The sequence below is a fragment of the Neltuma alba genome, unplaced genomic scaffold (genome assembly GCF_004799145.2).
Source record: "Neltuma alba isolate B1F8T4 unplaced genomic scaffold, ASM479914v2 tig00003347_pilon, whole genome shotgun sequence".
NCBI lineage: Eukaryota > Viridiplantae > Streptophyta > Magnoliopsida > Fabales > Fabaceae > Neltuma > Neltuma alba.
The window spans coordinates 40,307-62,088 of NW_021633246.1; the positions used below are offsets into that span (position 1 = coordinate 40,307).

Sequence of the window (21,782 nt, forward strand, 5' to 3'; positions counted from 1 at the left end):
ATATTTATTTTTGTAAAATTCAATCCAAGCACGTCTTAATATTTTTTTGTTTAACTTGATGTTTCAAATCTTGTTTACATATGATATATTTATTATATGGTTTGATGATAAACTCAAGCCAACGGCGTAACCTTTGATATTCTGTTGAGGGAAGTGATTTTATTAATTAGCACGGACATGTTTCGTTCGTTAAAAAAAAAAAGAAGAAAAAAAGTAAGAGAGAACAAACATAAGTTAGGCTTCTATATGGACGGGTTTCATTGCTTTTTTTTTTTTGTATTTATTGTTCAATTGTTTTTGGAAAATTGAAAAACAAACTCTGTTAAAATCTTATTGGTGAGAATAAATTAAATCAAAGTATTGATGCTCAATGTGTATAAAATTTTCAGAATCACATTGGATGTATAAAACTATTAGATCCTTTACACCAATAAAATTTCTAGCGAGAGACTTTTTTCTAATTTTTCTTTTTGACTTATTTAATGCATTTATCTGAAATCTTACTATAAAATAAAATTTTAACACTGTGAGACTTTAATTTGAAATGACTCTCCGTCTCCTAGCATAATTTTTTTCACGTGACAATTTTTTTTAGCAAAACTTCACTTAACAATATTTTTAAAAAAAATCTAATTCATCCGCGACAGCTAATTTTTTTCCCCATTGTATTCTATGTGCTAAATAAACCCTAATTATTGTGTTAACCTTCTAAAATTGAACTTTTTAATATGAACAATTTATTAAATTTAAGATCTTTATCGTACGTTAATGTTTAGATCAAGTGATGGAATAAAAAAATTTTCATATAAAATATTTTTGTAAAAATCATTAAGCCAATGGTGAATTGGGCAACTCAATCTTCAAATTCTTAAACTTGACCTGCTGACGTAAAGTAGCCTAAAGCTATGTTCGAACTTAATTCAATCAATGAGATGAACCAAATTAAAATACGTCATTCATGTGCGAAGAACGAATACCGTGTTGCACCAGGTGGGCTCATTCCCAAGCTAGGTCAAAACGCGGAGACTTTAACCGAACCAATGGCAAACCCTCCGCCAATGACGGTTAAATGTAGAGAACGAATCGATGTCCGTACAAAATGTTGCTACCCGGTCTTAATTATAATTAAGACTGGAGGTAGTAACAGTCACCCTAGTTTTTCTTCGAATTTCCGTTTGGAAATTTTATCCACCAAACAACCCCGAATTCATTTTCAGACTTCAAAATATTTTATATATATATATTTCAGATTTCAAATCTTTCTATCCAGTAAAATTTTTAATTAGAACTTTTTATGTCCCCCTCCCTTCTCTTTTCTCTTGTGAAGAGTGATTGTAATGCCTCCGGCTGGAGTGCAATATGCGAGAAGAATTTCCAATAATGCGAATATCTACTTTTGGGGTGTCCAATTATAATCCCAAAAAAAGCACTAGAACCACAGCTTGCGCCCACATTCTAGAAAGAAAATTACCATTAAACACACTCAAGGGGGGAGCAACTGCCATATATTATGTAAACTAAAAATAAGATTGCCTCTTCCAAGATACATCAAACACCAATTTTATAAAACAAAAGGAAAATCAAGACAGACAAGCATTGTTACACAGGAATGGCCTCCGACGAACATCTAACAATGAGGGTTGGGACTATTCTACATATTATTGTCTTTCCAGCTACGCATTTCCATGACCTTGCCCCCTGAGAGATCCCACCAACCGCAACTCTGAGGCAATCTCGGCAGATTAACTCTGGACGACCATTGTATTCTCAGTAATCAGTAATCACATTATCGAACATGAACATATAGGTTTTTTAGGAGCTTCATCAACCTTTTTCTCTGTCCAAACCAACCCAAAAAAAAAAAGGGCATCCCGTCAGAGATCACAACATCTTTCTAGTTCGCATTTGATCATCACCTTGACAAAAGACATCGAGTGATTTACAATTCTACCATATAATCTACCTTTTCTCCATTTTTGGAGAGATTTAATTCCCTGCACTTTTAACAAATGCATTAACTCCATCATTTATAGGGCGGTCATTTACTCATAAGCTTATGTATCTGCTCTCCTTGGCATATGCTAACAGCTAAGCTATATAAAACAAGCATAGATGCATTGATTACTGAAATAAACTTGTCAACCAATATAACTACTAGAACATATATACACAAATTACATAAGTTTACCTGTTTTTGCTTTTGCCAGAGATGGCTGGACCACAACATGCATGGTGATAACTCCTCTGGGTAGATCACCGAAAGGAACTTTACATTGGCCAACTGTTTTGTTGTTTTCCAAAATTTTCCCAGCATTTATCAATTTTACGTCATTTGCTGCCTTTGGCACAATTTTCTTATCTGTGGACAGGATGGTAGAAACGACTTCAGAGATGGCAAGACAAACAAAAAAGGAATTTAAAAGTGCATAATCACCATAAGCACAATCTCTAGAAGGGAACTGTGTCATATCAAGAATAATATAAATACCATATCAGATCATCAATCAATGCAAGAATGACAGTCCAGCTGCGCAATTACCATAAAGTGGCGGACATTTACATGCGTTAAACATTAAGGATAAAGAAGCTGAATTAATAAAGATAGGATTTCCTTGTCGGCAAAGCAACACTTAGAAGGAGCATTGTGTTTTAAAGAACTTTCAAAATTTAAATAGGATGATCCAAAGTCATACTGTAAAAGGACAATAATTAATTCATGCTTCTAATAAATGAATCTCACATCCGTGTGTGATTCTGTGTGTTGCATGCATGCACTCGTGCAGAGAGAAGTAAAATATTTGCCCAGTTCAAGGACACTTCCAAGCGTCAAAACAATCTGACTGCAAATATAACGAAACCAGAAAATATAACGATACCAGAATTTGGAGTTACAGCCAATGTAATTATCCCAAAAGAAACTTTCAAAAATCCAGTCACAGCAAAAGCACCAGCCAATTTCATCTGATGCAACAACAATTCACATCAGAAATCTAAGATTGCCTATCTGGAAGTTGACAATATATAGGCTATTGTCAGTAGGAGACAGCTCATAACTGGTTATCGCCTTCTCGATCTATAAAGAAAAATCAATTATATAAAAGTAATGACCAAAAAGAAAAAACACATCCATATGATTATCATAGATGTCATGCCCAATTCAAAGAACATCAGTCCACCCAAAGCAGTGGTCCCTCCCATCCATAAATCTGTTCATAAACAAGAAGTGAATACATAAGATCTCACCCCATGGAAGAACCTCACATGCAGATTCCATTAAGCCCAATAATTCTACTTGTCTTTGTCTTCCCAATGCCTACTGTGCTTTATGGGAAGTAGAGAACTGAGAGGGGAGGGAAGATAGAGTGGCCAGTTCTCCGCAACATCTGGGATTGACCAAGCTGAACGAGAAAACATATCTTGTTTATTCTCCCCCCCGCCGGGGGGGGGGGGGGGAGGGTTGAAGAGTCTTAATCATTATTGTTAATGTGTATGGACTGAACGATAGATGATTGGAAGCTAATTCTAACTCTCCAGGCAAATACTCTGTCTTCTCTTATTATCAAGAGATGAACATGTCTGAATTCCCATGTCACCATTGTTGCATTTATCCACATATGCATGTTGATCTTGTACGTATTTTGAACATTGGCCTTCTAGGATTAAATAAGAATGAATGGGACCACAAGAATAGTACTTTCAAATTAGACACTCAATTGGGCGCTGCATTAGAATCTTTCAAGAGTCCAGAATGTCTTTATTTTGGAATTCTCAGAGCAAGGTGGAGTTTCTAATTTCAAATTTTGCATGGAGAAAGTTTAACAGGGCAAATTCACCCTTCTTCCCTATTTCAGAATAGCCTAGGCAACAGGCAGCTGCTTGAACTTGTTGATGAAACAAATATTGGTTGGGGCATCAGGAATCTATCAGCACTATATTCTTCTCTGTCAATATCAAATGATGCATTTGAAAGAAAATTAAGACACATATGATTATATCAAGTCCATTTACTACAGATATGAAAATTAGGAATGTAATGGCAGCATCTTCAAGAAGTAAGAGACATACACAAGCTATGTGAAGAGACCTTGGTAACAGAACGAGCTTCTAAAAGCTGGTCATGGTAAGGGCAATGGTGAAAAGGACAGAGACAAGAACAGAATCTAATAAGGTAGTCTATGCATCTTATATAGCTATGGCTTCATACGCAGCTGGTTAGAACTAAAACTCCATTCCCTGCCCTCGTCCACTGAAATAATTCCAGAAGACAACTTGGTATCTGGACATCCAACTTCAGAGGTACGATTATGTAGCATTTTCAGTATCAGCAAACAATTTTGCTTATCTGATTCCCACAAGTTGACGTGTCCGTTTTGACTGATGAAGTGTATGAAAAACTATTAAAATGAGGTTTGTGAAGAAACTCCCGTAGAGGCATTTGACATCAATAACAGATATTAATGGTGGAACAAAAAATGACAAATTGGGGGGGGGGGGGTTGCAAACAAGGAGCTTAAGAACTTATTTGGAACAGTTAGAATTTAATTAGTATTCAAAATTTGCAAATATAATGTCTAATGCCGACGTGCTGTGACCTGCTTTATTTCATCATACACAGAGAGCTGTAAAATGTGCGTGTCAGTGTATTAGTCCACCCAGTTTCCGATTTTCAAATACAGAATACATGGGTTCCTTGAATTGGATTCAATCAACTGGCAGAATATAGCTGCTACCAAGAGGTTTTCAAAATTAATTCCGTGCATATTGATCGCAAAGAATGTCAAGAAAAGGATGGAACATCAGAAAGTAGTGTCGATATATAAATACGACAGAACCTCGGGATAAAATCTTCAAACAGTTGGACCACAATTCATCCAAGCCACAGAACGAAGTTCTTTGCCTCAGCCAGCATGGCAAAGCTATCATTAAGGACCACCGTAGATAAAATTCGGAGTCAAAACTACAGTGCTTTTTCCCTCCCGCCCCCGGGGGGGTGAAGAAATAAAATAGAAATGAAAAAAATGCCGAGCTCCTGACCTTTTGGCCATTCTGCAACAATTCTCTCCTTGAGCATGGCTACAGTTGATGCCGGCGAATAGCGGAAGGGCCCGATATCCGATCCATCATAGAGACGGAACTTCAGCTCCACTAGGTCTTCCTCCGGCATCTGAAATCTTCCACCGATTCAATTCCTGAACAATAAGATGCCACAAAAGTTCCACCAAGAATCCCAGCTTTCAATTTGCCACAACAATCTGTACAGAGCTGCAATCATTTCAAACAAGACAAGTCAATACCAACGTGCAAAAGCAGGAACAGAGAAAATTTTACATTCAAATCAGAACCATAGAGAAGCCAACAATCGACGGACAACTAAGTAGCCCAGCTCAGTTTAGTTCAGTGTTCATTTCCGAAGCCAATTGAGCACAAGGCCCTTAATTTTCTGAGCAACCAAAACAGCTGGTTCACGAAATATAACACTTTCGCTTATTATAATTATGAGTTTATTTAAAAAGGGAGGGGACAGCTCCAAGTTCCAAACCATTCGAAATTGATGCTGTGCCAACTATATTGAACAAACCATACGCTAAAACATGAAAATAAGGGGGGAAACGAAAGGGGAAAAGGAGAATACCTTAAATAAGCAGTAGGGGTTTTAATTAGAGGAGCGTTTATGAGTCATGAGAGAGACCTCAAAGATTGGAAGAAGACGAGAATTTCGGGCATCAGAAGGAGAAAAGAAAACCCTAGACCCCAACTCCCCGCTTTCCTTTCCCTCTGTATTTTGCTTGTTCCGTTTGAAATAAATGTCGTCATTGCCAGATTATAATATATACATACATATATATATATATATAGACACACACACACCTGTGGAAATTCTGTCAGAGACGGCAATCTCCTTACTTACCTTGGTTGTCCAACTCCAAAATTGTAAGAAGATTAATTTTTGTTTTTGTGAATTAAATCAATTAATGATTTAATGCCATTTATTAGCATTTATATAAATCCAAAGCAATCATGAACTGTATCCACATGCATTAATGCATTGATATCAAGTTAAGATATCTTAATTGTAAAAGTTTATTGATACTACTACCATTACTGTTGGTACTTTAATATTGGTACTTTAATTCAGATTATCTTGACCGATTTATGTTAGCTCTTTAATTTATATCTTTTATAATATATAATTTAGATTTCTAATACTGAAAATGATGTTTTTAAAAATAATCCGTTTAAGAAAAAATTATTCAAGAATGAATAAGATCCTTAATTTATGTAATTTTGACTATTATATATTATATGAACAATATTTAAATCAATTTCCTTATATCCATGGTGTTAAATTCTTCAATCACACATAATTATATATCATATTTTTAAAATATTAGTATTTAATTATAAGTATAAATAAAAAAAATATGGATGACTATGTATAACTAGAGAATTTAATACCAGGAATTTGATTTAAATTTTTTTCATATCATATTTACCCCTGCCTAGCCTGGACCAAGAGACGCTCCGCTTTCGCTTTCCAGTGGGGGGGTCTCGACGGCCGACGCATTTGGTTCTCTCTCTCTCTCTCTATTATAAAATCACACGGTGGTAGGTTTGCAGATACCATCTTTGTTCTTTTTATGCATATTCACGGGAGATTCCGCAATGATACAGATGTACATAATCATCCATATAAAAACATAAAATTCACACTAAATCAAACTATGAATTGTTATAAAGTTATGTACTAAAGTAATTTTATATACGGTCCGTATAAAATATGTACATCTATATATGTTGCTTCAAAAAAAAAAAACTTTAATAACGTTTCATGACGTTCTTGACCCAACGACCCAAATTAGCAAGACTTGTGCTTCATTCAAAAACAAAAAGGAGTACATCATGGGTTTGTAATTGAGCTATACTATGGGCTAGTTCATGTAATTAAAATAGGAAGGACGTACCACACCATGAATGAAGAATTAAAAGACGAAATGCTCCTAAATATATAACATAAACAAAACAGGCCGTGACCCCACAGGGCATAAACAATTGCATGGCCTGTGAAATAGGACTCCTATAGGATCATCTCATCTATAATGATATGGTCAACTATGGCAAGTTTGTACATTTAAGGGTGTGTTTGGCAAGCACCTCAAACTATGGTTTTGGGACCCAAACCATGGTTTAAAAAAAATGTTAGCCAAACACCCTTAAAAAAATCAAAACCATGGTTTGGGTTCAAAACCATGGTTTTGACTCCAAAACCATGGTTTTAAGAAAAGCAGAAATTTTTTACTTTTGGAGGAAAGGGGGAGAGTGTAAGAGCCTATAGGATATGTATCTTGTTTTTTTTTTTATAAACATATTTTTTATAAATATATTTAATCTTATATCTTATAAATATATATACATATTAATTATTTATTAATTATATTATCTTATATATTATTAATATATGTTAATAAAAAATATATTATTAACAATTTTATTTCTTCAAATTAAAATATATCATAAAATATATTTTTTCTATAATTATCATATTAATTTATGCCAATTTGTATATATAAAAAGTACTTCTAATAACAACTATCCAAACACTCACACTTCTCAAAATCACTTTTTCACAAAATCTATTCTTCCCAAAATCTATTTTTTTCAGAATCTATTCTCCAGAAGCCATTCTCCAGACCATGGTTTGGTTTCATCCAAACACACCCTAAATCGGGTTGTTAATGTGAGTATCTTGTTGATAGATGGTATGTAAATATTTTTACGAGCACTCTTTAAACTTGGAGATATATTTTGATTTTAATGAGTCCTGGAATTCAATTCACCTAAACATTTTTTGTACCGAGAAAAAAATTACACGTTTGAGCATTTAATAAACTTTATTATTTATTGTGCCAAAAGAAACTTTTATAAGTTAGTGGACTTGTTGGCAAAAAGAACAAAAATGAGTGTGCTAATATATATAAGAAAATATATGAAGTCTGTGTGAGATCAGACATGGGGAGAGACAACAAATAAAACGACGACAATGGGTCAAGGTGTTTGATGAGACGAGGGTTGAATTAAGCGAGTGATCAGGTGTTAATGGAGAAGGCTATTACGCGTGATACGCGACTCCATTCCCCGCCCACTCCATTATTCATCATTCTGCTTCTAATCAATCCATTAACGCTGCAAATTATGATTGGTTAGATTTTTTTCATTAAGAAAAGGATTTATTTATTTTTGGTATAACTCCTAATATTCCCAAGCTATTTTGGGCTTGAGATTAGTCTTTGTTGAGTTAGAAGCATTAAGAGTAAAAGGTTTCCAACAAGTGCGCTTCAAAAGCCGAATTTGTGTTATTCTCTTTACAGGATAAAACCACTTACTATCTCAACCACCTATTTATTGGTAGAAAAGAGTTTATTTATTTATGAGCGAATAAGCTCACAATAATCAAGCGTGAAAGCGCGGTAAAGCCCATTAATAGCCCATTGCGTGTTGCTTCCCAACCAATAAAGGGTCTTTCTCATCCCTCCATGGACCGTTCCCTGCAATCATTGACCCAATCTCATTTAAAGACTCATCATGCCCCAAACACGGCATAAAAAATTTGAAAATAATCCAAAAAAAAAAAACCAATGAGGATAGGCCTAGCAAGTTGTTCACAGCGTAACGAACTAATATTAAAAAGATATACTTATATTTAGTATTTGATGGTACTTCAAATAGAATTACTATTAATAATATAATACCAATACTTATAAAAAAAATTCAAAAATCAAGAACACCACACACACATGTAAACAAAAATATATTTTGAATAATAGGTCTAGGTTACAAATATGTTTAGAATAGCTGCCCAAACAAGGATAATAAAAGATCTGGATCTAATAAAATGGATTAATTTCTCACAGTATAACAAATCAAGATTTATTAAGAGAGATACCAACATTTAATGCAATTACAAGAAAGGAATTGCATCCGAGGGAAAAACAAACTGCTCTATAGACAAAATATCAAGTCCTCTCGCTCGCGCAGTGTGTTTTGGTTTAACGTTGCAGATGTACACCATCGTGGCACGTGGCAACTATCGGGTGAAAGTATTTGCAGTCGAGGACGAAAATGAACAGAATAATACGTCACATGCCAATCAAGTTTCAGTAATTGCTATTAATCTTTATCACGAATTGAAGCATAGCCCTAAGAAGCACCAATCAAGTTCACCGCCACAAAGCCACAAGTGATTGTTCAGCACATTATTGAACCAAAATCGATCCACTTCCAAGGCAATTTCAGGTACAGTTTGTAACTTCGTATGTGCAGAGTGCAATTCCAGTTCCAATATTGTTAAATAACGAGCACTTTGTACCGTTCTCTCAAAAGGGACACAGAAAGCGACAGCTTCGTCCCCATATTTCGCCGTTTCTGGTCTGGTCTATCCCCCACTTTCTCACCCTGTCTTTCGTTTTCTTGTCTTCTCCAACATACACGTACCCATACATCAACTAAAAACCAGTGAAGTATGAAACATGGCAGAGAAAGCAAACATTACTTCTTATATTAATTTCCAATTTTGGGATGATCTTTACAGAAGCGAGAGCCCCAAGCAAACCATTACAAAGAAACAATTTTTATAATAATAAAAGATAGAAATTTAAGAACACTCAAAGCCAGAGAGCCCCGGCTTGCTTGAGGAGAGGGACGAGGGTGCCGTTGATGTGAGAGGCCATCACTCTGTCCATGGTCCCGACCAGTTTGCCGCCGATGAATACCACCGGCACGACGGAGGGCGTTCCCAGAATCCTGACCAGCGCCCTTTCCAGGTCCTTGCCGGCGGGATCCTGGTCAAGCTCGTGAACCGTAGGGTTCACTCCCATACCACACAACAGCCTCTTCATGGCGTGGCACATACAGCACGTACTTACGCTGAATATCACCACCGCGCTCTCCGACGCCATCCTCTCTATCCTCTCCACTGGGTCCACGCCACCTCCCGCCATATAACCGCCCCACGACGCCGTTTGGTACTGCATTCTTACTCCGAAAATAGTTTCAGGAAACTAATGGAGGGTGCAAGATGATTGTGATGAGAGCCGGTGAGAGTAGAAAGAAGCTCTTGTTGTTGCAGTGTGAGCAATGCCGGGAGATCCGGCTGCTATTTATAGAGCCCAGGATCACATCGAGCTTTGGGAATACGGTTGCCCCGCAAAAACAAAATAAACATTGAACGAAAAAGAAAAAAGGCTTAATGTGCGTGAGGGGATCATGCTGTTGTTACTGCTTCCTTTTTCCTTAGAAATATAAAGTTGGTCTCTGTAGCAGTCGTCACCTTATGCAAGACAGGCACAGACACAGAGAGGAGAGAGAGGGAATGAGGAAGTTTAAAATTTTTAATTTTTCATTTAGAGTAAAATTCTTATGATGTAAATTCTTGTCGGTGATTGATTGTTCAGAATTTTTAATTTGGAAGTTTTAACACAGCTTGACACTTAAGTGCCAAAACATGTACTTATTACACTCCGGCAACCTTGTAAATAAATTATTATGGAATGGTGTTTTGATCATTGGAGGTAGAAGCAAAAGGGAGAGATCGAGGAGAGTCAAAGTGTTGGAATTGAAGAGATGATGATTAAGTGAAGGGTTAAAAGAGGACAGGAATCGAAGGGGGTGATCAAGAAAAGAAGAGAAAAGAGGGAGACATAAGAGCAGAGGGTTTCGCAGGGGAGAGAGCATGTAGACGGCTGCCTTCGTCCTTGTTGTCGGCCCTGTGATCTCTCTCTCTCTCTCTCTCTCATATGCATTTCTGTTTCTTGGACTTCATCTTTACATCATATCGTCTGCATTTTCCCGTTACACTCTCCCAAGCTTCCCCTCCAAACTTGTCATTTCTCATTCTAAACAAGCCATTGCTTATTCTATCTTTTTCATATCTTTCTTTTCCCAACAAGTCATCACCTTATTCCCGTAAAGTTCAAACTTCATTAAAAAGCCTTCAACATATATCCATAATCCACGCCACATACACCTTCTAAAGTTATTTCATGCCCCTCATATCATCTTACACTAATTTGTGTATGTCTGTGCGAAGTCCAAAATTTCTGAACAGACCAACTTTACAGAAAGACCAACCCTAAAGGAGTAAGGATTACCTAAAAAAACAAAAGGTTTCCATCATCTGGTCCATATAATATAACCCAGCAAGATTTGATATGCATGGACTCATCTTTTTGCTCACACATGCTTTATGCAGGAATATATTCTCCCTACCAATTTTGGGAAGTTGCAGATCATTATTCACTTTACTGTAGAATTTAGAAAATGGAATGGGTGTGTAGGTAGGTGGGGAGCAATGAGGGCACAATGCTGGACTCCCCAAGGCTTAGAGCCAGGAGCACGGTTATAAGACATTAGAGACACAGACAAGATCGCATGCAGTCCTATCCATCTATATATGTAACGTAACGGTGACTTCTTTCATCAGTTGGGATAACACCCTGAGTCTCAAAGTAGTTTGGAGGGTTCCGAAAAGGATGCAATTAATTAAATCTTCTCTTTTACTTCTATTAAAGAAATGTAAAAGGGCTGCAACATGGTAACAATTTGCTAATCATCAGGCGCGCATATGTTATTTGCAGTCCTAGATAGATATATAGGAGGGGGTCTGTGTTTGTCTGCACAGGATGGGTGATATGTCCCCTTTAACAGAAAAAAGAAGGTTTCTCTTTTAGTGTTGGCCCTTGAAGATAACAAAGGAAGGCTGAATACACAGAAGGACATGTTTAGGTTGCCATATACATAGAGAGGCTTATAACAGAAGAAAGATTTAATGATATCTTCCGATTGTGCTTGTCGGATTTCCTGGCTAATTCTTTTCCTTATTAATAAATTCAGCTCCACACACACACACACACACACGCATTTGTTTGCTTTGACACCTAATTATACGTACAAGTCAGGAAAATCACAATTTAGTGATGTTGATATTTGTGCAATGGAACATGCAAAATAACTGCTAGATCGAGCATCTAACATTAAATATTTGTATGAAATATTTTAGAAAATTGTTTGTATCACTTTCTAACTTATATCAAGATAAGATTTTGAATCTTAGACGTTACGTTATTCACATAGCTAGCACCAAGAGGCTCAAATTTTTAATATTTATAAACTGGGAACACATTATTTCATTCCCTAACTAAAGTCTAGTCTAATGACAACATTTAATTATCTTCCATTAAAATTTGAGTTCAAACAGAAGATATAATGTTTTCGTATATTTTCTCAGCTGCCAGTCATCCTATATTTTCAATCGCCGCTATAAAAATAGGATGGTGCAACATTTATATTATTTTTCATATTGGTGTACATATGTATGAATTTTATACTAGTGGGAGCGGCGTTCATTCTTTGAGTTGCTATGGAAGTTGGTGGAAAAGCTGATGAGGGTTTCATCAAAGCCTGGTTTGGTATCTGTAGGAACGTACAAGAGCTCTCTCCCTTCTGGTGCCTGTAAAAGCATGAAACGATTGAAGTGCCATAACATATACGTACCTCTCACCCACACTATTCCTTTCACCCTTCTCTTTTCACTTTCTTCAACCCAAATCCTTCAGTTTCAATCAGTCTTATATATATTTTCTCGCTCCAAAACACTATAATGTAAGGCTCTCATCATGAACGTATCATTATATATGTGCTCTAAGTGATCATTAATTCCAGATTTTGATGCTGAACGGGGTCTAGGGGTAAGTGTTAGCTCTTCGTAGAATTTTCCCCAGAGAGATAAGAATTAAAGAAGAGCTCGATATGTATATCTTTTACTGTGAACTCTGAAGGTGTTTCCCTTTCTGGTGAAACAAAGCAAAAGATAGAAAAGGATATGGAGAGAGATGGTCAGTGCATTGGCTTTACATATATGATATACGAAGCGTCTCATCAACTTGAAAAACAAATTAAAGCACGTAGTAGGACCGATATTTTATCCTGCTTTCCTTTTCGTACCGCTTTCTCTGCAGTATTTATACGCAGATCATTTGTTCTTTTGTGACTTGAAAAAAGGGTGAAAAGAAATATGGTAGAAAAGAGTTCCAAAATCATTCGCCACGGTTTTTTGAAACTTCAGGTCATCGTGCGTTTGGTGAACAAATAAACTTTCTCGCAGTGACGTGACATCATGTAATAAAATGGGCAGTTTCCCGGGGAGGGGGGGGGGGGATTACCCAAAGTTGCTCGTGTTCATATATTTTCTTTTAGAAGTCAATTTTACTTCAAATTTCGATGATCACACTACAGAGGCAAGCATATTAATCCTTAGTCTGTAGAACAGTTGATGATCACTTGAACAAACGTTTCGAAGAATGCCAAGGTCAATGCGAACTAAACTTCACCTTTCATCCGTATATGGATTATTATATATACTGCGAACAATTCAAATTAAAAGCTTTTTGTCCAATTTGGAAAAAAATTAAGAAAGATAAACATATCTGCTGTGTGTGTGTGTATAAACAATGTCGTCTGTTCTTGTTTGCCATCTTTATTATCATGCTACTCCCTATTTGTTCAATATAAGTTGCTTCCTAGTTTTGCCCGGCATTATTATTACTGTTACTGTTAAAATCAAAGACTAAAAAAAATGTAAAAAGAGCATGTGAAATAGATAATGAAGGTAAAAAAAAAAAGGAAAAGAAAAGAGAGAGAGAGATTTTGGTGCCGGAAGAAGGTAACAGTGCATCAGAGAATAAAAAATTCGTGGAAGTGGAAAGCGTGTCTGCTCAAATCTCACACCCACAAGACTAAAAATTTTATATATATATATAGAGGCCAACACAATATTGCATGCATGTCTCCCTTGTCTTCTCCATACTTTCCAATCTTCCATTAGCCCCTAATTATTGTTAATCAAATTCCCACCTTTATACATATATCTTCATTCTCTTTGTTTTTGGCTTAAAATATCAAGCCATATGTTTTTATTCATTCACCCTGACTCCTTGGGGTTGTCAAAAGCCATATCCCTGGCTCCGAAGACTTGCCTCAAACATTTATGCTGTTGTTTAATCCAAGCATCAATGTAATCAACGATAGTTCACGATGCCGTAGCAAAATATTAACTTGCTCTGAAAAGACCACGTTAAATAAGCAGCACTGAAAACAATTTGCATCTGTAGAGTAAATGCACAGCAACAAGGCTTAATATATGCAATGATTATTGATATTGCAGATGAGTAACCTCAACATGTTTTTCAGCCCAGAATGTAGGACTGTGAAATGAACACAGCAACCCCAAAAAAGAAAAAAAAAATCATTGGAATTAGTTGGCCTGTTTCATTCCCAAACACATAGAACATCTATCTGCAGGAAGTACAAGAGGAACAAATGTTCTCCTGCACTGCATTACTCCATCCAAAGATAGACATATCGGGCAGACACCAATTCATACAAAGAGGCACAATGTTGGGTTGGCTATTAGCAATAGATGAGGAATTGAGAGGAAATAGACACGAAGCATTAATTATGCGGGATGTCTGTTGGTCTCCTCATTCACTCACTTTTAGTCTCATCATTTCTATTAATTTTGTTTTATTGGTTGGGGCAGCAGACAAGCGAGCACACATTCACAGCACGCCCTGATGAATGAACCACTTAGGTCTTAACCCTAGCTAGTTGCTTCTCTCTCTCTCTCTCTCTCAGAGTATAGAGGATGGACACAAACAAACACAAAGAAAGAGACAGAAAAATGAGAGATGGACATTAGAGAGAGAGAGGGAGAGAGAGGGAGTAAACACACCAATACGAAAAGGAATAATGGTGTCATGAGGGGGAAGATTCATGGGAAGCAAAGTCTGACGCAAACCCATCTTTTTATGAAAAAATAAAGGCTTGAGAAAATCACAAAAGTATGGAAGCCCATCTTTTTATCAACATCAAAACTCTGGTTCAGCCGTTAAAGCAAACACACGCAGACATGACGGCTTTTCTCAGCTTTTGTTCCTTAACCATGCTAACCCCAGCTGACGTTACTCCAACGTTGACCGCTTTTTCCTCTTCCCCATTTTTTTAAGTATTTCTCCCTCATCATCTCTCATTACCATTACATTTCTCTGATTCTCTCTGTCCTTTTGCCATTGTCCTTATCACTTTCAACAGTGACACCACCCACCCAACACCACACCAGATCATACCCTCCTTCTCCATTAAAATAAAAGCCTCAGAGAGAGTGTGGAAGGGGGGCTTCAGTATCCAAGGCTGTGTCCATATGTCACCTCTCGATATTATTCTTTCATATTTAGGAACGTAACACGCTTAGCTTTTTAAGAATTTTATAAATGCAATTTTGAACCTTAAAGCGAGTCGATCTATGGAAAGAAGAGTGCATCGGTATCGCGATCTGACGGTGCTTTTGTCTCACTTAGTGTCTCCCCGCTGTGTCATTTTTAGAAGAAATGATCACTGTGGGGTGGGGTGGGCATGATAATGCCAGTTTTGTAAGGAACTAAAAGAATCAAATCCATGGTTAATTGCTAAAACATTCTCCTCCAGCAGCAAAGAACGGATGCATGCCTGCTCATGCAATGATAAAAATAGATGGATCCAGCACATATTTACAAAAGGGGAGGTGTTGAGTTGGATCGTAGTATAATCAAAACCAAAAGCAGCTTTTGTGAGATGAGGGGTTACCAAGGATTCTGGAGCTGAGCAGTACTTGCGAGGAAGAAAGTGGGGAGGCTTGCCCTGACTTTAGATTAAAAAAAGTTGTTGGTCACACTTGCATCTCCACTAAACCTTTTTTGTGGCTTTCTAAACAGCCTTCTGCTTACAAAATGCATATGCATGGTTAAGCCCTTCTCCTGCTGACTCTTCACATACATTCCTTTTTAGGATTTTGCTCGATATGCTCTTCAGACCAAGTGGCCTCTACGTCCCAGAATTTCGCCCATCTCTATTATTCATACTCCATAGATTTACACGCAATTCAGTCCTCCTCTGTATATCGGGAACATTGACAGACCCCTCTCTGATCAGCCCAATCATCAATGTGCCTGGTTGTTGGATTGACTGTAGAAAAGCAGTTTATTTTTAATTTAACTTTTTAAAAAAATAGATTAAATAAAAATTAAATTGGATAATATAATTTATATTTAGATTGATTTTTATAAACAAGTCAGTTTATAAGTGGAGTTTTTTGGATTATTATTAAAATTTATGTTATAAAATGATAAAAAAGGACGTGATATTAAATAATATATGTAATAATTTATTATCTCTCTTTTGTTATATTCTCTAGTTATATTTTTCCATACATTTTCCTTTTTACTTTTTCTCATTTATTATAAGAGCACATTTAAAATCTAAAATATATTTATAACCTATTTAATTAATTTTAATTAATTTTTGTTATCCACAGTTAGTTATTTATCGCTTCTAGAGAGTAGTAAAATTCTTAAAGGTGAAACCTAACTATTTTCCAAATAAGCTAATTTGTAAAAGTAGAGTTGTTTAAATTATAATTGAAATAATAAATTTAATTGTAAAACAACTGAAGACGAATTTTATTAAATATGTATCATATGAACAGAATGTCATACCTTTAAAAAAAAGAAGAAAATAACTGAAATGTACAGTGTTAATTCCATACCACATTGATAACATAAAGAAGTGACCCTATAAATATGGATAAAAACAAGCAAAGCGTGCCCGGTCCCACATTCTTTCTCTCTTCCAAGTTATTAGGCATGGTTGAAAAGATAAAAGTAGGATCTGGGATGTTTTTATCAGTCGCTCAATTTAAGCAGCTTTTGCCCATAACTTAAATGGGCCAAAAACTGCTCTAAACAGGAAAGAAATTGTCCAAACATGTTTTCTAAAATTAAGTTGCTTACCATAACGAGAATTGAGTCTAGCAGAAAAAGCTAGTTCCTCACAACATGAATTAAAATTCAAATTCTCATTAAGAGAGGTGTCCACATTTAGTGTCCAATAATACTTCGAATAGAAGGATATTTCTTTTTTTTTTTGGAGGAAAAAAAAGAATTCATTTAGGAGGTGTTTGGGTAACCCAAAACACTTCTTAGAAGTATTTTTTCCATAAATCGAGACAAAATCCTCTATATATTTACTTCGTATACTATAAAAATACTTTTAAAACTATAATTTTGTTTCTACCCAAACACCCATTTAAATTAAAAGATCTCACCCTCGATTTCTGAACGGGTATGAGGGTGGGTCAAAAAATCCACGAGCCCCCAAGAAAATAAGAATTCTTTTGTTTTTTTATCTGGGTATGCAAAAATAAGAATTCACAGCAAACTAACAAAATATACGGTGAGACAAAACAGACGTGAAACGAGAAGACATGAATATATTGATCAGTGCATCAGTGCTTTAACATAAATCCTCTGCATAATTTTGCTCACAATAAATCCGCGCGCGCACTAAATGTAGACACAAATCCACAAACGTGTGTGTATATATATATATCTAATAAACTTATTTTAAAAAAAAAAAACCACATCATTCATGAATCATAAGCAATATCGCTTATATAAAGCTTCATGTAATATACAAAACCCCACCATCTAATTACTTTACATACTGCTATGAGATTATGCTATGTGATATTCTGTAATCAATTGTCCTTAACTGTAAAGGTATTGACGCGAAGGTCCGAATAATTTCTGTTACTTCCAACCTAGTCTCAAAATTAGACCCAAGCAGAGTCACATAATTTGGAGCTAGAGTTCAGCACTTGGCAACACCGCAGAAATCACTACGCTGCCAAACCAGACCAGCCGTAGTTACCAATCTAGGCTTGTAATCACAGACACAATCTTCACTAGCATAGCAACAAAACAACAAGTTAACATAAAACAAATGTGACTATTCGCATATATCAAGTATTTTATTCCAAACAGCTTAACTGCGAAGGTCACTTTATTATATACTTGTTTTACTTCTCTAAATCCCAGAAACTCTAATTTCCATGAATAAGTTCACTCATGTTTGACTAATCAATGCAAGACAAGAAAAATATGCCTCAGAACTGGAAGTACAACTTATCATGCTTCTAATATACTGATAATTACTCGGGCTCTATTACTCAGTTCTGGCTCTAGCGCACATTCAGATCCATAAATTACTAATACATAACACTGATCTGTACATACAACTGCTATCCACAGGGGTCGGAGGCTCAGAGAAGATCATTTGGAAACACAAAAACCAGCTTGACAGATGAGTAGCTTCCAGTCATTGATTATTGCCAGCATCTGCATTCTCGCAACCCTCCACCAGTAAACCTCTAAACCCTAAAGCACTAATATCAGGGAACTGCTACAACCACTGAAGGATTCTCAGTTTTAACATCTAAAATGAATTTTTTTTTTTCAACTCCCTAAAGTGAACAGGAATTAACAAATAACCAGGTTAGGAAAACATTTAATATGTGCAAATCTGATCATAGCATGGATCAGATTCCATAACAGCAAGGATCAGTAATTTATTGCCGAGAAATTGGAGCCATTGGCATTGATGATGGCTGGTTATAATAACTTCCATCTGAACCTTGGAAACCCTGGTAATTAGTCACTGGAGCAGGTGTGAAGGGAGAAACACTATTCAGGGAAGCCCCCAAAGCTGGGAAAGCTGCCGTTGATGGTTGCTGTGCCATGCTGTAGCTATATGCTACATTGCCAGCAGCCTGCGTGAACTGTGGCATTGGATATTGTGGCATTGGTGGAGGCGGTGGCAATGGCGGTGGTGATGATGAGGGTAGAGGCGGTGGTTCACTAGAAGAAGAATGCTGATTCATCATAGACACACTGTGTTGAACAGGGTCGGGATGTGGAAGGGGAGGAATAGGTTGTTGTGAAGGATTCTGGGATGGTATATAAGATGGCTGGTCATTCTCCAGTTTGACCCTCTTCTCGGAATGATAATTACCAGAAGACTCGCTCATGGAACTGCCAATGACCCCCTCTGATGCCAGGGAGGATAGCACATAAGACAGCATCTGGGCAGATGATGTAGAAGCAGTTAGCTTTGCCGCCACTGCAGCAGCAGCAGACTTGCGTGGGTCTTCATCAATGTGTCCAGGTTTTTGAGGGAAAGATACTTGCTGTGTGTAGATTAATGGAGCTGATTGTTCCCTATCTTTTGGAATAAAGCCTGGAGGCGCTGTGGAGGTTTGACTTTCTTTTGAACTTTGCTCAGCTGCTAATAGAGTATCACTGTTGTTTAGTAACTGTCGGCAGGTATTGCCTGCCTGTTCTGACTGAACACGAGCAGCCTGAAATGTTAAAAATAAAATACTCAAACAAGTGCATAATAAGATGCCCTTTCAAGTCACAAAGTTCTCGCATATAAAGAAGACATTAATGAAAAGTAGGCCCTCTCCTTTAATCCCCAGCTGACATTTCATTGAAAAGAGCAAGAGGACTCAAAATAAATCAGTGAATTTGGATAAATCCCATACCTGAATCTGGCTTCGGAGTTGATCCAGCTTAAGTTCCTGGAAGAAAAACCATGTAAGAATTACAAACTGTCAAAGGTTTGTACCTTTATAGAAATAAGCAATCTTAAAATAGAACCTGATCCTGGAGAGCTTCTCTCAGGTGAGACACAAGGCTGCCCTCGATGATTCTATTGCTGTCAATTGCTCGATGCAGTCCCTCAGTGCAGCATTATGTCCCTGGAGCTCATCCATCACTGCCGATCCAGGTAATTGTCCTACCAAAATTAGTGAACAGAACAAGAAATCCGATAAGATGCAATAAGAAAGAATTCCAACCCTTATAACCAAAAAAAAAAAAAACACAAGAAAAAGAATTCCAACCCAACCAAACACAATATTAATTTTTGGACCATCCCAATATTGTGTTTGCGCGCGCGCGCGCGTGTGACTGACTCAACATGGCACTGCATTCACTAAATGCATAAGATAAATAGGTAATTTAATATAAACTTGAAATCAGATATCCATTTAAGCTAATGCAGTCATGACAACGACAAGAAAATCAATAATTTGAAATTCTGTTCAGCTTGTTTCTTTCATCTTATTATCTCTTGAAATGTGAAAACTCAATAGGAAGCCATGGTGATGGAAGAAAGAGGTAAGATCACGACGAATTACCTAGTTTGATTTAAATCTACGTAAATATTCATAATTCACATTTATATGCTGCTGAGTTGAGCACCTAAGTAGGGGGGAAAAAAACTTTTGATACAGCTACAGAATATATTGATTAAAAAATTAGGAACATGTTATGCTTGCCCAAATATAAATAATTCCAGGCATAAATCACATTTCCTACAAACTACAAACAGAAAAAGTTATACAGTTGACATACCTGAATTATCATGGCCAACTTCCTTATCCACTTTCTCCAGACAGCTAATGGTATTCCTGCATTTGCTAAGTACAATATCTTCGTCTGTCTGCCCTCCATAAATAACATGATAACCTGAAATTATTTTCTCCAGTGCATTCCCGGCAGATGGCCTCTGTCACAAGAATGTAAAAGGGCTTAGAGTTGGAACCAACATGTAGAAAACCTTCAAGGCGGCTGATTCACAGTCATGTTCATAAAACTATTACCAATTTCAAGTTCATAGGCTTCCCATTGCGAGCACTATTTTCCAAATGTCTTCCAACAAACTCTTCCTTAAGAATTTGACCACGGGAACCAAAAACTTTTCTCTCTTCCCAGATAGCTATCTGCATCAAAGAAAAAAAATTGCAATTCAGCAATCAACAAATTCCATGTCAATGTTTCATGTAACTTATTTTACTATTGACATATACAAACATGAAACAAAAACAATGAGATTTCACTACTAAATCCCGATTTTTGAAACATGCCATGGGTGCCATAATTCGTGCATTTTAATAGGAGGCACCTATGCAGGGTAAGAAAACCATATCCCAAAAGCAAGTTGTTTAGGTGAGAGAACCACTATCTTTGGTTATCCCATCGACCAGCCCATATTACTTATTTTCCATTTTTGCTTGATTCATCATTCTCCCATGACTTTTGCTTCCTAATACTTTAGCAGAAGCAGACTTATACAAACAACAGAGAAGGTCGAGATAGCATACAGAATTTAAGGAAAGGCCAAAAGGGAAAAACGTCTATTGGTTAGTAACTTACCAGTCGGAGTGCAGCATTTCTTCCAAACTCATCTCCATTTTCAACCATATCTCGAATAGCATTTGGAAGAACCTTCCAGAATTCACCAACAAATTCTGAACCCTTCCGCCTACTGTTTTGCAAAATATCATTTGCAAGATATAGAAATGCCAGTCTCTGCTCACGAGGAGAACAATGAAATTGCCTGTCCATGTTTCAACTACTTGTTTGGCTTTATTCATATGAAAGATGCACCAATGTGACAAAGCTGAGTCTAATTAAGGATGGCAACTCGTATGGAATAAAATATACTAGTAAAAAAGTGTGAAAAGAACCCACATAAATGCATGTCTATTTGGTAATATATCTACATGAAATAAAATTTATTTAGATCAGAAGCTTAAATTAGTCTTATTGAATTACAGGGACTTACCACATGGGTACTATATAAAAGCCTTGGTAACTATAATGCTTAATTTAAATTGAGATGAGGAGCGCGCGCGCGCGCACACACTCACACGCAGCACGCAGGCATGTGCATGCACGTGCAACACCCGCGCAAGCACCCCCCGCACACGCGCCGCGCACATGCGCGCACACACACACAGACACACAAAACAGAGTGTACCAAAACTTTGCTATTCAATGATATGGTTAAGAGGG

The 21,782-nt window shown here is 36.7% G+C and overlaps 2 protein-coding genes and 1 pseudogene across 3 annotated transcripts; all 3 read right to left on the bottom strand.

Moving 5' to 3' along the window:
• Positions 1 to 1,488: 1,488 nt before the first annotated feature.
• LOC114741303 (membrane-anchored ubiquitin-fold protein 4) lies at positions 1,489 to 5,786 on the bottom strand. Of its 2 annotated transcripts, XM_028929555.1 has the most exons (4): positions 5,633 to 5,786; positions 5,035 to 5,262; positions 2,189 to 2,359; positions 1,489 to 1,837 (listed from the first exon to the last, which is right to left on the bottom strand). In XM_028929555.1, the coding sequence occupies exons 2-4, from the start codon at positions 5,162 to 5,164 to the stop codon at positions 1,782 to 1,784; spliced, it is 357 nt and encodes a 118-aa protein (XP_028785388.1). In that variant the 5' UTR covers positions 5,165 to 5,262; positions 5,633 to 5,786; the 3' UTR covers positions 1,489 to 1,781. The 2 variants fall into 2 exon arrangements, with proteins under 2 accessions (XP_028785388.1, XP_028785389.1); XM_028929556.1 differs by lacking the exons at positions 5,035 to 5,262; positions 5,633 to 5,786 and adding an exon at positions 2,877 to 3,142.
• A 3,752-nt stretch (positions 5,787 to 9,538) lies between these two features.
• On the bottom strand, positions 9,539 to 10,028 carry LOC114741302 (glutaredoxin-C3-like). Its single transcript, XM_028929554.1, has one exon. The coding sequence runs from the start codon at positions 10,026 to 10,028 to the stop codon at positions 9,660 to 9,662; it is 369 nt and encodes a 122-aa protein (XP_028785387.1). The 3' UTR covers positions 9,539 to 9,659.
• A 7,863-nt stretch (positions 10,029 to 17,891) lies between these two features.
• On the bottom strand, positions 17,892 to 21,393 carry LOC114741296 (UPF0400 protein C337.03-like; annotated as a pseudogene).
• Between the last annotated feature and the right edge of the window lie 389 nt (positions 21,394 to 21,782).